Source organism: Ptychodera flava, chromosome 2, assembly GCF_041260155.1.
Source record: "Ptychodera flava strain L36383 chromosome 2, AS_Pfla_20210202, whole genome shotgun sequence".
Taxonomy (NCBI): Eukaryota; Metazoa; Hemichordata; class Enteropneusta; family Ptychoderidae; genus Ptychodera; species Ptychodera flava.
Window position 1 is genome coordinate 4,797,676 of NC_091929.1, and position 15,593 is coordinate 4,813,268.

Below are 15,593 nucleotides of genomic sequence, written 5' to 3' on the forward strand. Positions count from 1 at the left end.
TGAAACCAACATTCGTGTTTAAAATAGCACTCAAATGCCACGGAAATTCGTTTACAAATCGTATATCCTCAATGAAATACAATTCCACTCTGGTAGTCAACCAACTTGAATTGGATAATTAGGCATGTACGAGATATTACGCTAGAATTTCACCTAAAGCTTATCGGACTATGATTGCGGCATTTTGCGTGTCTGAACTGCAATTTACACTCTTTTAAGTTGGTACTTATCTCAACTCCTTGTTCTAGGTGCACATTTCGACTCCGTATTCTGATATGACTGAATAGATAACGGTCTCTGTAAATGATGTACTCCTGAAAAGTCGTGTTCAGGTAATGCCACAATAAGGGGATGAGTCACATCGGCTGTACATTTCACTTAAAGATTTGTGTCTCCGATGGCAGCTTTGGTTTTGAACTTTTCCATCACAGTACCACATATTTTCGGTAGGTTAAGCTTTGATAAATATACAGGGCTAAGTTATCCAGTCATCTCCTAACTATTGTGATATCAATTGGGCATAGACGTACAGAAAAAAATGGTATGCATTTTTTGAACGTCTTTCCATTTGGCCATATTAATTTAAAAACTTGTTTTTAGAGACACGCTATTCAACGATTTAGGCCTTACATGCATGATTTACTAGTAAACAGCTCAATCAAATTCTCTTTTAGTGTCATTTGTATTGAAGGATTCTGAAATACTTCTATTTGAGGGAAGTTGTACCTTGAAATTTGCTTTCTGGCATTGATAATGCAAGTAATTTGGCCGCTTTCAATCTGTCAATGTGTCAAACATACGGTGGACATGAAACAAAGATATTAGTCTGTTTTGCTGCACTCTTGGTGGAGAGTATTGATCTAAGGGGCTAGTCACAATGACGTCATCACCAAACTTCCGCATTTTTCCTTTGTAAAATTGACAGTGTGATATTTACCAGTTGGAGTAAGTAACGTTCCCTTGATACTTATTGTTAATCCTACAACCTGTTTGATCTTACAGACACTACCTACTTGTGACGTAGTATAAGCTATAAAAGGGAAAATGTCTGTACGCCGATACTGAACACTTTAAAGCGGAATCGAAGAAATAGCGTTGAAATTTCATCCGATACTAGCAACATGAACAGGGTTTCAGTTTTTGTCTTTACACTTCAATCGCTAGCTATTTTCTGTTTAATTCAACAGACACAAAGTAACTTATTTGATTTTAATTCTATACTTAACTGGAAAAGGGAAGACTCGGAGACGTTTCCAAGTGACCATCATGATAAAAATGCGATAAATGGTGAGTAATTTTATCCATCTTGCCGCGTTTATCGCTCATGTTATACCATTATATTTTATACCTTTCTAAAGTAGTTTTAACAACTTTCAAGTGATTAATGAAGAAATACGTGCATAATCTTCAGGGTATGTTAACGAGATGGCTGTTAATATGAGAATACTTAGTAAGAATTTAGTGCCTTAAAGTAAACTATCCTTGGTACGATTCGCTGATAGATGATAGAGAAATATCACTACAGAGACTATGATTTCTGAATTGCTATCATTTGCATACGGTTGTCTAAGTGAAGAAATGCAAGTCTGGCATCCATTTATACCGAACGATTGATAATTGGACTGGGTATCACTGTACGTATATACGCTACTTCTAAGACATGCTCTCGTATTTGGGTTTCATTCATTTAGTATTGCTGAGTCATCACTGCCAAAACTCGATTATTAGAGGAAAAAAGAATAAAGAATGGCTGATGCAAACACTAAGTGAGCGAAACGCAAAATACGAGAGCATTTGTTAGAACGCCTTAGCTTTCTCTCTCAATATCGCACTTTATTTTGAATTTTACTTTCCAAAAACTAGACATACATCATTTTTGAAAGTAAAGAAATTCAAACGAGTCATCATTGCTAAATCGCTTCTAGAAAAGAAAAGAATTGTGAATATAATGGCTGTGGTTGCATAGTCAACACAACGCAATTTCCGTTTTGTACACTCTAAGACTGAATGCTAAGATGACGTCAAAATCTTCACCTTGTTCTTCACGTCTTGATCCTTTTAGGAAAATTTGAAAAGTTGTATCTGATGATTCCGTCAGTATGGATTACTTGGAGCTCATCGGTAAGTTTACATCCATATTGACGTCACTTCATTGGTATACTCTATGTTTGTATTGTTTATTTGCAGTGTTCCGTTGATGTTACTGCTTTTTCAACATTTCCGATGATTCTCACAAAATGCCATATATCCATCTACTTGCGTCATTGACAGCATGTAAATGTGGTAGTGTATAATGTAACCCAAACGAAAAACTCTGTTCACTGCCGTAGGCAGTTTTTAAGATTTGAACTGGTTGAATGAAGAGTTCATAATACTTTCATATTTAACTGTTCACAAATGATGAAAGCCCGAGGAGAATGTGAATTCGATAGAGTTTGATTTTGTCTGTCTCCAGGGAGATGATACAAGACACTTTTGTTTCCAACGTGAATGAGTCAGTGTTCAAAGTCACGACGCACCATTTACGATGTAACTGCAGATCAATTCTCGTGATAAAATCGATGCCTATCCTGAACTTTTGCCTATTCGTGATTACCTCGAAATCTCAAAAAACGATTGACTATTCGTGTACTCGTGTGATATTTAAATTTATTGCAACGAACCAACATCAACATCATATGTTTATCGCGGCGCAAGAATTTCAAACATTTAACTTCATATTTTGTGATGACACAATGCGGCGAAATGTTAATCAAACCCTCTTAAACTACATGCTCTCTGACAACGAGTCGTTGTCGTTCATCTGTTATTCATGGTGTCAAAATATATTTCATCCGGTACAATTATGAACTTTTTAATCTCAGACAATGCATGGCTTATTATATTGTGAGACACTGACATCTGGGATTTTTGTATCAGTCAATGTCGATAATCTGTTCACAAGAAAACAAAATCATTAGCTAGTGGGAATGATTGTAAAACGAAATTAGTGGCCAAAAATGGTACAAAACGTCGTAAAATCTTATTTTAAGACATCATTATTAAATCAATGTGTTGCTTCCCACGCAAATTCACTAATTATATGAAACACCCTTATTAAATGGGAGTGCATTGCTATAAGGCAACGACAAAGTGATATCAGTGATATAGGTTGTTTGAGTGTTTGCTTCGACCGTACTTTTGAAGGTCAAACTAAGACGGGGTAAATTGCTTCAATTAGGGCAATAATGTTGTTGTAACGAAAACATCTATAATCACGTTGTCAAGTTTGAAAATATACTCATACTTGATAGGATAATTGATTGAGTTATGCAATTATAAAGTCACCTTGACTGTTATTGAAAGAATCGCCAATGAGAGCCAATGTCGTGACAGCTAATGAGAGACAATGTCGTGACAGCTACGGGGAAAATTCAACCACATAAACCGCTACTTTTGACTCTGCAGTTTGGAAATACTACAATCTAAACCACTATCAATCGTTCACTAATGTGGTTATGTTCTACATGTTGATAATGTAAAGTAAATCAGTACATATATATATATATATATATATATATATATATATATATATATATATATATATATATATGCATATAATACGATTATTTTTGTTACTTGTTCATTGACTCCTAAACAGTAGGGTTGTCTCAATCTTATATGTTTGGGTTTTTTAATGTTATTGATGCGGAAATATTAATTTTCGTTTCTAATCTCAACTTGGATTCAATGATTTAACCACGGTCATACAGTACATTAAATCAAAGCCACCAAAATTTTAGGAAGAGAAATTGGTTTTCCGTGACCTATAAACTCAAAATTGACCACCTTAATTTATATTGAAAAACTCTTTAATGCAGAAGATCGCCCTTTTTTACCTTTTTAATGAATTTGTTTGAAATGAAAAGTAGTTTGTGTTGTTTGACTTTGTTGAAACATGCTGAAATACTGATCGACTGTGTACAACCTCAACTTCACAGTAAGTGAGGCTACCCACAATTTCCCTTGATTTGTTCACTCAGACATTTTTTGCTAAAGGTTTTTCTTTCAATTTTATCATTTTCTTAACAATTTTTAACTCACAAGTTAAGTTCAGGATTATTTGTTGAAACTATGTTCCAAAATTATTGATTATGTTTAAAATTCAAGAGTAAATGAATGAGAAGTCGATGTTTGGAGGTGCTAAAAATTGCACACTTTTCAAGATAAAGTTATCAGCAACTAAGATGGTCTCACCTGTACCATCTGTCAGACATGCAAATTTCCTTTGTTACGAACATTAAAAAAATCAATACCCTTTCTTTTGCCAACACAGATGCAACTTATTCCCTTAGTTTCCTTGAAAATATTGTGTATGGCTGTCAAAAATCTACGTCGACAAATTACAAAATTGCTATCTCCTCCGCGGAAAAGGGGTTGATCTTCTCATTATTCACAGTGAGAAATCAGAAAATTATGATTATCAGAACTATGTTGCCAGAATTTTGAAATATGGACCGAGCGGTTCTGTGTACAGAAGAAATTTGCTTCAGTTCAGTGAGTGATCTCCGTGTGTACAGATCATGGAGAATTGTGGGTAGCCTCACTTACTGTGAACTTTGCTTTCATCAAAGCAGATTAAACGTTCAGTGAAACATCTTACGGTCTGTACCAAAAACGAAGTTCCCTGCACAACTGTCAGCATGCATGGCTGGACATGAAGGTTGGACTTCATGCAAGCTTTACAATGAACTTTTGATCGACGGTGCGTTTCATATGGATAATGATAACAGCTTTTCCTTACAGTTCGGTAATGTTGATTTGTCAAGGAAAGCAAGTCGAAAAAGGACAAATCCATTTTGTCTATTAAAAGGTCTCAAAATTATCTGTTTCCGTTTAGAAATGAGTAATTTTTACACTTATGCAGCCATGTACCGTCGTCTTTTGTACATTGAGTGACTTTACGCGAGTATTCCAAGTTTTCTTGGTAGGCCTATCACAGTGAAGTAAGAAAGGGCGAGTTTGTCCGTTCAACGTGTTCAGTATTGATATTGTAGGTCAAGCTTTACTCTGACATAGGATTTATCCTTAAAGTGGCATTGTCGAATCCAGCATTTTGTTTGTACTCACACATGTTTTGCTTTTATTGATGTCGACAGATTTTTTCAGTTGGTTGGATCTGAATAAAGATGGTTTATTGACACAGTCAGAAATAGCTATTGTTGAAAAGTTTAGTGAACCGAAGATAGTCTGGGATACACTGAAAACTTATGAAAGTAACGGTGAGTGTGAGTTCACTCTGAAAATTCCAGAATATATACGTTCTGTGAGTTTAAAATGTATTTATGTATGTATGTATGTATGTATGTATGTATGTATGTATGTATGTATGTATGTATGTATGTATGTATGTATGTATGTATGTATGTATGTATGTATGTATGTATGTATGTATGTATGTATGTATGTATGTATGTATGTATGTATGTATGTATGTATGTGTGTGTGTGTGTGTGTGTGTATCTATCTATCTATCTATCTATCTATCTATCTATCTATCTATCTATCTATCTATCTATCTATGTATCTATCTATAAAAATGCATCAATATGTGGCAAACATATGGTAGTTGAGAGTATAACGATCTTATAAGAAATATTTTGTAATAAAGCAGCAGCTTGGAGAAGCGTGAAATAAGGAAATATATCATGTGGCTGTAGTGAATGTTTGACCGATTTCTAATTGACTGATGATGAACTGTTCATGATTTGTTTAAAAATTCACAAAAATCAAGCAAGTTATCGATACCTTATTATCGCCACCAACGACTGATCGGTATATTACTGACTGTCACAAGAAATGAATAAAATGAGCATGATATCAATTTTGCTTCCTTACGCCATTCCCTCTTAGCTTCTGATTTGAGGGGCATGTTTTTATGCTTGTTGTTATGGTTTTATTTAGTTTTGTTTTGTTTACTCATTTTCGACAATGTATATCGAATGGTGACTTTATTATTCAGCTTTTTAATAATACTTAAAAAAATTCAACAATAATTAACACAACAGCCATACTTTTAAAGCTTAAGCAAATCATAATCGACGCACTGAAATTTCATGTCTGTTGTTGGTTGGATATGTTGTCTATAAATATCTCTAAGGAAGTACAACACTATGATTCAACCTTTATTGGAAACAAATATCATGAAAACAGAGTGAAAAGACGCCGCAATTAAAACTTTAGATAGCAAGCATACTTTAGATACATTTGATCACCTTACGGTGTCATTTCTTATACATTAATAAATATTGTTAAGTACTATAGATATCTGAATATCTCTATTACTTTGAATGCTCTGTTGAACGCAGTGCAACGACTTGCTGGAATCCTGAATACTATAGTGAACATCACGTGACTGATGACGACAATGACAATCACTCTTCAATGCAGCCTATCGATCTGTTCTATAACTTCACTGTCAGTCATATGTCTGTCAAATGTCAAATTTCAGAGCTGCATTACAACATTACACCTCTATTTACATTAAACCTGTCTTAACTGAATCGCAGGGGACGGTAAGGTTGATCTAGAGGAGTTCTTAAAGGCACTCCTCCGCGAGAAAAAAACAACAGATACCTTCACTTGAAGAAATTCTAGAAGTTTTTGGAATGTTTGATGCCGATAAGGATGGTTTGATAAGGTATGTAGCTTTGATAGCCAATAGATGAGACATTTTTCGCAAATTTTGTACCCAGCATTTTATAGTATGAAAGTAGTTTATATCACAGCCCCCCCCCCCCCCAACATGGAGAGACTGTGTTTATATGGTTTTCATTGGGATTACAACAAAGAATGCTACTGTTGTTATTTTTAAAGGGAAACCGTCGTCGGAACTGCGCCTGTGCGAGTTTCTTGTTTACATACAATGTATTTCGTGCACGATATCTAGATGCACCTCATCATCATAGCTGCAACATTTAAATTATACGATGTAGATTATGACAGACATGTTTTAACTTTCATCAATCACCATCGTACCTTGGATACAGTGTTTACATTAGTCGTATGGGTCCCATACGACCTTTGAGCGCAGTTCCGACGACTGTATCCTTTAAGAGATACGCTTCCAGATTCTCCATCGATGTTTAGGTCTATCTTATCATGTACGTCTTTCCAAAGTATATATTAATAAAAACATTAATAGTGGTTATCCATTTACTCTAACATAATAAGACCAAGAACAATATGCGCACAATACCAAAGTGTTTGAATGTCTTACCTGCAGAAATCGCACAGAGAGCTAATCGATATACCTTCCATGTGACTTGAACAAATATATCAAAACAAATGTTCCTCCCGTAGTTTCTTTCTTCGCTAACTTTTTTGTGATTTGTAGTCATATTTTTGTATGAGCCCCAGTGATAATTACTGTAAAGTAACTTGGGCGCTCAATAAAAGCGTAAACAATAAATATAGTAAATAAATGAATAATACCTGATTTTGACATGCTGTCCATACTTCTGGGAATAATAATATGAAACCTGAAAGGAGAAAGACTTGTCGAGAATTCCTCGTCCAGAGAATGCATATCTCGTGATATGCCAAAGCAGGTCTTTCACTAACCTTGCAACCCGTACATCTCCATCTTTGTACAGCATGAAATGCACTATTACTAAATCGATGATGCAGGGCAACTAAAGAAGTCTTTCTCTGAAAAGCTGTGTCTTACTTTGATGTACGTAAGACTGAAAAGGAGATAATTGTATCACAAATTGACAGATATTGATATCAAAGGATGTTATATTTTACTTTTGAAAGCAAAATAGATGATTGCTATATATCTAAACACCAGATAGAGACTCGTTGGTTTAGTCCATAACTCCCGAACGCCATTCAAATCTGATTTTGTAGGGTGTGGTTGTTTTAGTTTTTTAATGTTGTGATTCAAATTTCTGTAAGGCCAAACAAGACCGTTTCTGGTCACCGTGCGCGTCATTTCAGAACCTGCGTGTCGTGTTTGTTTTGTTGTTTTTTCTGTTTGTTTTTGGGGGGGACATACATACTTATCAGTACAGCTATCCTTGATATCTCCTATTTACATGTCCAAAATGGTAAAAAGAAACGGAAGTATTATGCAGCCAGTGATAAAGACAATAACTGTTGTATCAATAGTGCTAAACCAGCATTGTTAGGAGTAAAAAAAGGAAAAGGGGAAAAATGAAAAAAAGACAACCGCGTCGCCGCATCACTTTTGCTGAATGTCAAGGTCCAGAAACAATTTTTTTGGCCTACTCAACTAGTATCACAAAACATGCAGATGCTAAGGAAAGGGCGACGGAAAATAATGAATGTGACTTAATACAATATAATCTATCACTTATACTTCATTAGGTTGACGAAATCAAAGATACAATGGCAGTGATCGTGGACCAAGACTTGACTGATGACCAAATCAGCGATATCCTTCGAGTGGCTGACACTGACGGCAGTGGTGCCATCGACCTCAACGGTAAAGTATCTCGATTAGATTCAACTCAGAGGTCATACTTCACTTTTTAAGGAACTTTTTAATCTTCTGTAGCGAGGAGGTGGATATTCAATTCATAGGGTTACTTTGAAGTAAGCGTATACATTCATAAATAAATTTCGTTATCATTTTTATGTCATGTTGACATTGTATATGGCATTTAAACATATTTTAATACCTCTTAGAGGAATCTCCATATGAAAAAATAATTCTCATCGTTATTGGTATGACCCTGAAACAGAGCAAACATTTGCCGATGTCATACAAGCTACAGGCTACACCGAGGGGGGGGGGGCATTGCAAAAGGCATACCATAGAGAGGCCTAGAAATGGTTATTCCGTTACAAGTTTAACTTGGTGAAACTAAGGCTATTGATACAACAACGGCTTCAAAATCTTTATGATGAACGATAAGCATAGCATATATAACTCCCAGTCATCATTAAGCGACACATGCAACTCACTTTATTCTCTCTCTCTCTCTCTCTCTCTCTCTCTCTCTCTCTCTCTCTCTCTCTCTCTCTCTCTCTCTCTCTCTCTCTCTCTCAGAATTTGCCATGAGCATCAGTATTATCGAGTGAAGACGCTGAAGCATTCTTCTCCCAACGAGTATAAAACTTCTTCATGTACCGTAGAGGGCTCGTTTTCAGCAAAGCAGTTTTGAAAATTCGTGTCTCAAACCACAGTTTAACGATAAAAATTGATTGCCTATTAACATACAAACTGAGGATTAAAAAATCCAAACTTAAGGATATATATCGTTCATATTCAATCTCTATTTTGCTAGTTTTTAATCTCTTTCCACGATTTCTCAATTAATATTGAAAATCACGTTAGAGTTTGTCTCTCTTATTGATGCCTTGAAAATCCACATCAGCAATGTTTACTTTTAGCAATGTCAAGTTTTTGAAATTACAGAAAGTTTCTCAATAATTGACTTGTAATAGTGGTGTACTCTAAAATATTTTGATTTCAAATTTTGAATCATATTTGTACCTTCATCATTATTGTCGATGTACAAAACCGTTAAGCCTCAATTAGCGTTCTCACAGAAGAATCAGATAGAAAGGGATTCAAAATTATTTGTATAAATGAGGTAGTCTAGTTAGCAAACTGTAGAGTAGTTATACAATTCTACGTTTATTTACAAAACATTTTGTCAAGTAAAAGTTTTTTCTCGAAGTAAATACATATGTTTCCTGTGTATTTGATCAACAAGAGGACAGACCGTTAGATTATGAGTAGAGACGCTAAAAGTGAGTACAAGTCTGTCAGCAAAACCGTTGTTAAACAAGCACATCCCTGCTGCTTTTGACAAACATATTCATTGACTGGAACATGAACAAAATTCAACTGAAAGATGATGAAATATGTGCGCTCCCAAAGACGCGAACCAATTTTGCAATATCATCGCTCTAAAGTTTAATGGTCTATCCTTAGCTGCAATAAGTGTGTGTTGTTGCAATTATTGGACGTTATTGATTTAATAACACTTTCATCACGCCGAAATAAGGATTCGTATTCCACAGCTCCTTCTATTACCAACTTTAAAAATAATTAATATTCTTTAAAGGAAAAAATATGTTTGCCTTGCTAGGAGTAAGTAGCCTTGACATTGAAGCGATATCAATGTTATTATTCTGGAAATAAATTTTCGGTGCAAAAGTTTCCGAAAGACAAGCAGATGTAAAAAAACATGAAAGACATTGGTCGGTCGCTGTAGTTGTATCAAGATGAATCTGGTAAAACAGTGACTTTCACGAGTATTATTTGCCTATTAAGTCCGTAAACATCAGCGACAATTTCACAGGATGCACTCATCGCTTAGACTGAAAGATTCGTCGATAGAAGACGCTTTGCCAGAAAAAAAAAACTTATAATTAAGAAGTTGCACCTTAGTTATGATTTCAGTTACATCGTACCACATGTATTCGCAGTCCCCACTATTATTTGGTTCACCCGCTGCAAATTTGTGTAGGTCAAATTCCTCCTTCGGCCATTTTAAATTCACCGTCAGCTTTATAAAGACTGATGAAGACATTCTTTCTGTCCAGACCCGTGTCGTCCAGCTCATTGACAAGATACTCACTTACTGAAGGATTCGCAATGTAGAGAGATGTAATAAGTGTTATAAAATGGATGCCCCAGTCTGCGCATCATAGTGTCGAGTGTTATGACAATATTAAAAGAAGAACATTTAATATTTTTTATTCAGAAGATAAATTGCAATCCGTTCATTCACACACAAACTTTCAGCTTGCTAGCCTTTCATTTTGTACCAATGGAGAAAAGAAATCCTCACAAACAAATCTAAAGAAATGCACTTGCAGTCATGTAGTAGTAATTGTTTGACATTGTGACTTGCAAACTCTATGAGTTGCTGGTTGTCAAATGTCAAATGTCACGATTTATTAATGATAAGAATAGACTAGAAACTCCTTCGAACTTCGACCGATCCGAAGATCCCGTGAAGAGTACGGTGCCAAGGGTTCTAAGCCGACGTCGACAACGACCAGGAAACACGGAACTGTCAGTATGTAAACAACGATAAACTGCCTCAAAGAGAAAAACAGACTTAAAAAAGATTTGGAAGCATGTGAAATATTTACAAGAACTCATCAAAATTAAGTGAAAATACTAATTAGGTAAAAACGAAACGCTTTGAGTACCATTTGCATTCACTGAACAAAGGGCATCAGTACCATACATCTGCCGGTCTGTAACCTATGGAGTTTCGTCGTACAGTAACTTTCGGTATCAGAGGACGCGGTAAACGGCGCCCTCAATGACCACATTTTGATAATTTGGTTACGTTGGATGAAATGGGTATCATGAAGTAGGGTAGAATGGTAAGCACTACTTTTATTTCGTTTTTTACGTCGAAAATAAGCGTTACAGGTGAAGACGCCCTGCATTAAAATACCCCCAAACCAATATGCATTGATTTGTCCTCACTACAAATTTCCTTATTCTTCCATTTTCACAATTAAAAACACATTGTAAAGATTAATCACTAGAAAGACAGTCTATTATACCTTAAAATATGTTGTCGGAGAGCATTTCCGCCAGAGATCGATGTGTTAGTGTTACTTGTTTGCTTGGCATTTTGAACTTCCGAGGGCGCTGTGAGCGCCACCATGATTGGTGCAAAGTAAAGCTATAGTGACGTCACACTTTTGTTCTATCTGCAAATAGAACGCAAAAATACCACTGCCAGCAACGTTGTTCGAACCACTTGCGAAGTGTTAGCACAGCACAGAAAACTGTCAAACTGAGCGATAAATCTTATAATTTTTACAGAAAACGTCAAAAATGGGTAACAGAGTTTCAAGGAAATCTAACATCTTCGAGACAATTGTATTGCAAAGGTGAGTTAACGAGTGAATTGGTCTCTATAAAACAGAGTAACTGTAGCCTATCTGCAGTAGCAATATATGCACAGCTGAAATAATGCTTTGTACATGACAACAGAACAACAAGCACTAGTCTTTCTGACTTCGTGAAGTGTTTTAAATTCCTGTCTGCAGAAGTTCATTCTTTAAATAAGCTAGATTGCTAAAACCTAACATTCAGTCATTGTGATCTAGCGTTTACATCTCTTTGATCTGTATGCTGAAGCCACTGTACGGTCAGGTGGAAACGATACAAGTTTTATAAGCCTAATATAAATTTGACATAGCGCTCTAGGATACCGTTTCAATTCTAATTGATTGCAATATGATAGAGACGTGTGTTGCACTGTTGGGGGATTCGTGCGTCGTTTTCATGTCGTTCAAGGTGTTCTCTGCAAGACAGACCCATAAATAAAAAAGGGTTCCAAATTGAAGAAAGAGAATATACGAACGTCCCTTCGTATGATTTCTCTAGGCGTTGCGAAATGTACACGTTGTTACCATTGCGTGCAGCAAATCGATTGTGACTTCGGGAGTACAATGTAGACGTCGGGTAAAACTAGTAGTACGGTCTGGGTCACCCCGACTGGTACCACTTTAATATAATATATATATATATATATATATATATATATATATATATATATATATATATATATATATATATATATATATATATATATATATATATATATATATATAATATAACATTATATATATATAACATTATATATATATATATATATATATATATATATATATATATATATATATATATATAACATTCTTGATAAATTAATCTTTTTAGAGACGAAGAGGAGAAGTACGCAGAATTGCTACAGAAGTGGGAAGCCCTGCAAGATCATCTTGTTGCAATGGAAGAGAGGATTGAGAAAAAGAGCAAGAAGAAGAGGTTCTTTTTTAAAAAGAAGGCGAAAAAAGAAATCCAACGCCAGCAGGAATTTCTTGACGCTGTCTGGAACATCAGAGATGCAATGGTCAGTGAGATAAAGAAAAACCGCTTGGTGGCGTATGACTCAATACAAAACCAGGAGACGAAGGAGCAGATAGAACGCGATAGAAAGATATTAGAAGACGCACAAGAAAGTCTCAAGGAGAAAATTGAGAAAATTGAAATGACAGAAGCAGCTGAGAGTTGCAAGAAATGGATCAAGGAAAGAAAAGCTTGCCAGGGTGAGGATGAGGTCATCGAACGTGAGATGGCCGAACGAAGGGAGAAGATCACTCAGAGTAGGATGCGCAGTGCACAGAAAAGGGAAGAGAGAGCTGCCCTCCAAAAAGATAGGTCATTCGAAGATTGCTTTGCTAAACTAAAAGCCATGGCCAAGATCGAGTGAGAGGGAAACTTTACACAGACTCCGTGTTGCAATTGCATAATGATTGCAACTTTTCACAACAAGAACTTCGCAATTCAAGTTTATGAATGGAATACGTTCAAGCGTTCCCCTCTCAAAAACAAAATCTCCAAAGGAAGGTTTTGTTTCCAAGTTGTTCGACGTTTGTGAAACTGCACAGGGTTCACGTTTCTTTAAATCGTTATAATGAAAACGTTACAAAACACGGCACGGGCGGTGTCGGTTTCCAAGAAAAAAACTGACAAAATTATCAGCGGCTGTGCGGACATAGAATGATTTAAAACCAGTCATATTTTACTTAGACGCCATTGTTGGAAATATGGGAAAATAGAAATGCAGAGACTGCATGATAAAAAATATAAAAATTTAAGATAGCAGAGAATTTTAAGAAATTTTCACTGATATTTTTATTCATTGACCATTATTAAATTCCTTATGTCAAGCAGTTCAACTCTTTGATATTTATTCCGTTGTTTAATATTTAAGTTATAATTATTTTCTTCTCGTGTTCTCATTTGTGTCAATAAACGGTAATCGCAAACGAATATTGCCTCTGGTTATATTTTTTGTGAACATCTATGTGCCCATCACGGTTAGAATTACTCCATCATCCCCAATTCGACCATAATGCTATTCATGACGCAGAAAAACGATGATAAGTATAAAACCTTAAATTTCAGGTTTCAATTTGATGAATCGATAACGGATTAAATCAACTGATAACGTAGACAAATCAACCAATACCGCATGAAAACAACCAATAACGTATCAATTAAATGATAACGTATCTGATCGAGCGATTTATGGGGAGCGATAGATCGATCGATTTATAGATAGATAGATGGATGGATAGATAGATAGATCGCTCACCCACTCAATCGATAGATCGATCGATAGCTCTATCGATCGATCAATTTATCGATTTATAAATTGCATGGTAGAGGGATAGACATAACGATGAATCTATCAATTCGATACACTGCTAGGTCACATGATAGATCACATTGTCTAATACTATTTTCTTTTTCTTCTGTTTATCTTTGTCAGTTTAGCGTAAATTGTTACAAATTTCTGCGGTAAATCAATGGTGTTTCGACTGTTTTCATGGTTGTACGAACGATTTAGTCGATCTAAATGTTGTTAACTATTGGAATAGGTTTGGGAAGTTGTTTCTAGTCTTGCTATAGTATCTATACAGTTCAGTAGTAGTTGGGTAAAATTCAAAGAGATAGTATACGTACTGATATAACAAAGGCAGGGGACCGAGCGGCTGTTGGTTTACAGAGAGAACCCTACCGAGAAAGAAAACTATAATGTGTATGTATCGGCAACAATTCAGACAGAAAGTATGGTTGTCATAGCAAGATTAGAAACAACTTTCCAAACCCATTCCAGTCGTGTAACAACATTTAGATCAAGTTAGTCGTTCGTGCTGCAACAAAATTATACAGCCGAGTCGTGGGAATACTTTGCTTTGTATATAAGGCTGCGTTCACAAAAAAAAACGGTTAGGGGGGGGGGGGCTAGAGGAATTCAGGGGGATTCGAAAAATTTTGGGATAGTAGAGGGGGAATTGAAAATTTTGCTCTACCTGTAGGGGACTTGAAATTTTTTTTGGTTCCCTTTTATGTTTTACATTTTCCAATTCCAAGTTTTTGTAGGTAATTTAATGATAAACAAATATCAGTTTTATGTCATCCAAATGTTGTAATGTTAGTTATAATTTAACAGAATCTAGAACCATTTAGTCACATTCCACGACTTTTATCTCGAAAAAATCTAAATATGTGTGATTTGTCGTAAAAAAATCAAACTTGCGTAACAGGGCAGAAGCTGCAACTGTTGATGATTTTTGCAATATTTCTATGCAATATATCAACTACAGTTTCTTGCTGTCTCCCTACAGCATGCTCAAACACACAATGTTCAGTGTGTCGACAAAGCCTGTATATATGAATATGTATTAGGTGATAGTTTAATTAGAGTCCAGACTGACAGTCAGTTGTCAGTGATACAAATGCATGGTACGAATACACAGGCTGTGATAGCAGGCTGAATACTTGAAAGTTCAACATGCTGTAGGGAGTAGAACAAGAACGCAGTTGTATAAACTAAACAAAAATATTGTCAAAATTATCAAAGTTAATACAGCTACTGCCTACGGGCAACTGTCACTATCAGATACTGCCCTGCTACTGTAGTGTCACTGTCACTGCATACCTGAACAGTGACAGAGATAGCTCTGACTCTGATGTACATGGTAGTTGAAGAAGAGTTTGTGTCATAGTTCATGACAGTAAAACATTACTAAACAAGATC

General features: G+C 35.6%; 1 protein-coding gene and 1 long non-coding RNA gene across 2 annotated transcripts; both read left to right on the forward strand.

Annotated features, from left to right (window-relative positions):
* Window positions 1-1,059: 1,059 nt before the first annotated feature.
* Window positions 1,060-6,674, forward strand: LOC139146880 (uncharacterized). Its single transcript, XR_011555602.1, has 4 exons — window positions 1,060-1,287; window positions 2,063-2,121; window positions 5,139-5,261; window positions 6,549-6,674. It is a non-coding gene; the product is annotated as an uncharacterized lncRNA (long non-coding RNA).
* A 6,099-nt stretch (window positions 6,675-12,773) lies between these two features.
* On the forward strand, window positions 12,774-13,256 carry LOC139123898 (nucleolar protein 58-like). Its single transcript, XM_070690052.1, has one exon. The coding sequence runs from the start codon at window positions 12,774-12,776 to the stop codon at window positions 13,254-13,256; it is 483 nt and encodes a 160-aa protein (XP_070546153.1).
* The last annotated feature ends 2,337 nt before the right edge of the window (window positions 13,257-15,593 follow it).

What these genes read in the sequence shown, in the direction of transcription:
- LOC139123898 (XM_070690052.1), top strand. Translation starts at nt 12,774, where the DNA reads ATGGAAGAGAGGATTGAGAAAAAGAGCAAGAAGAAGAGGTTCTTTTTT.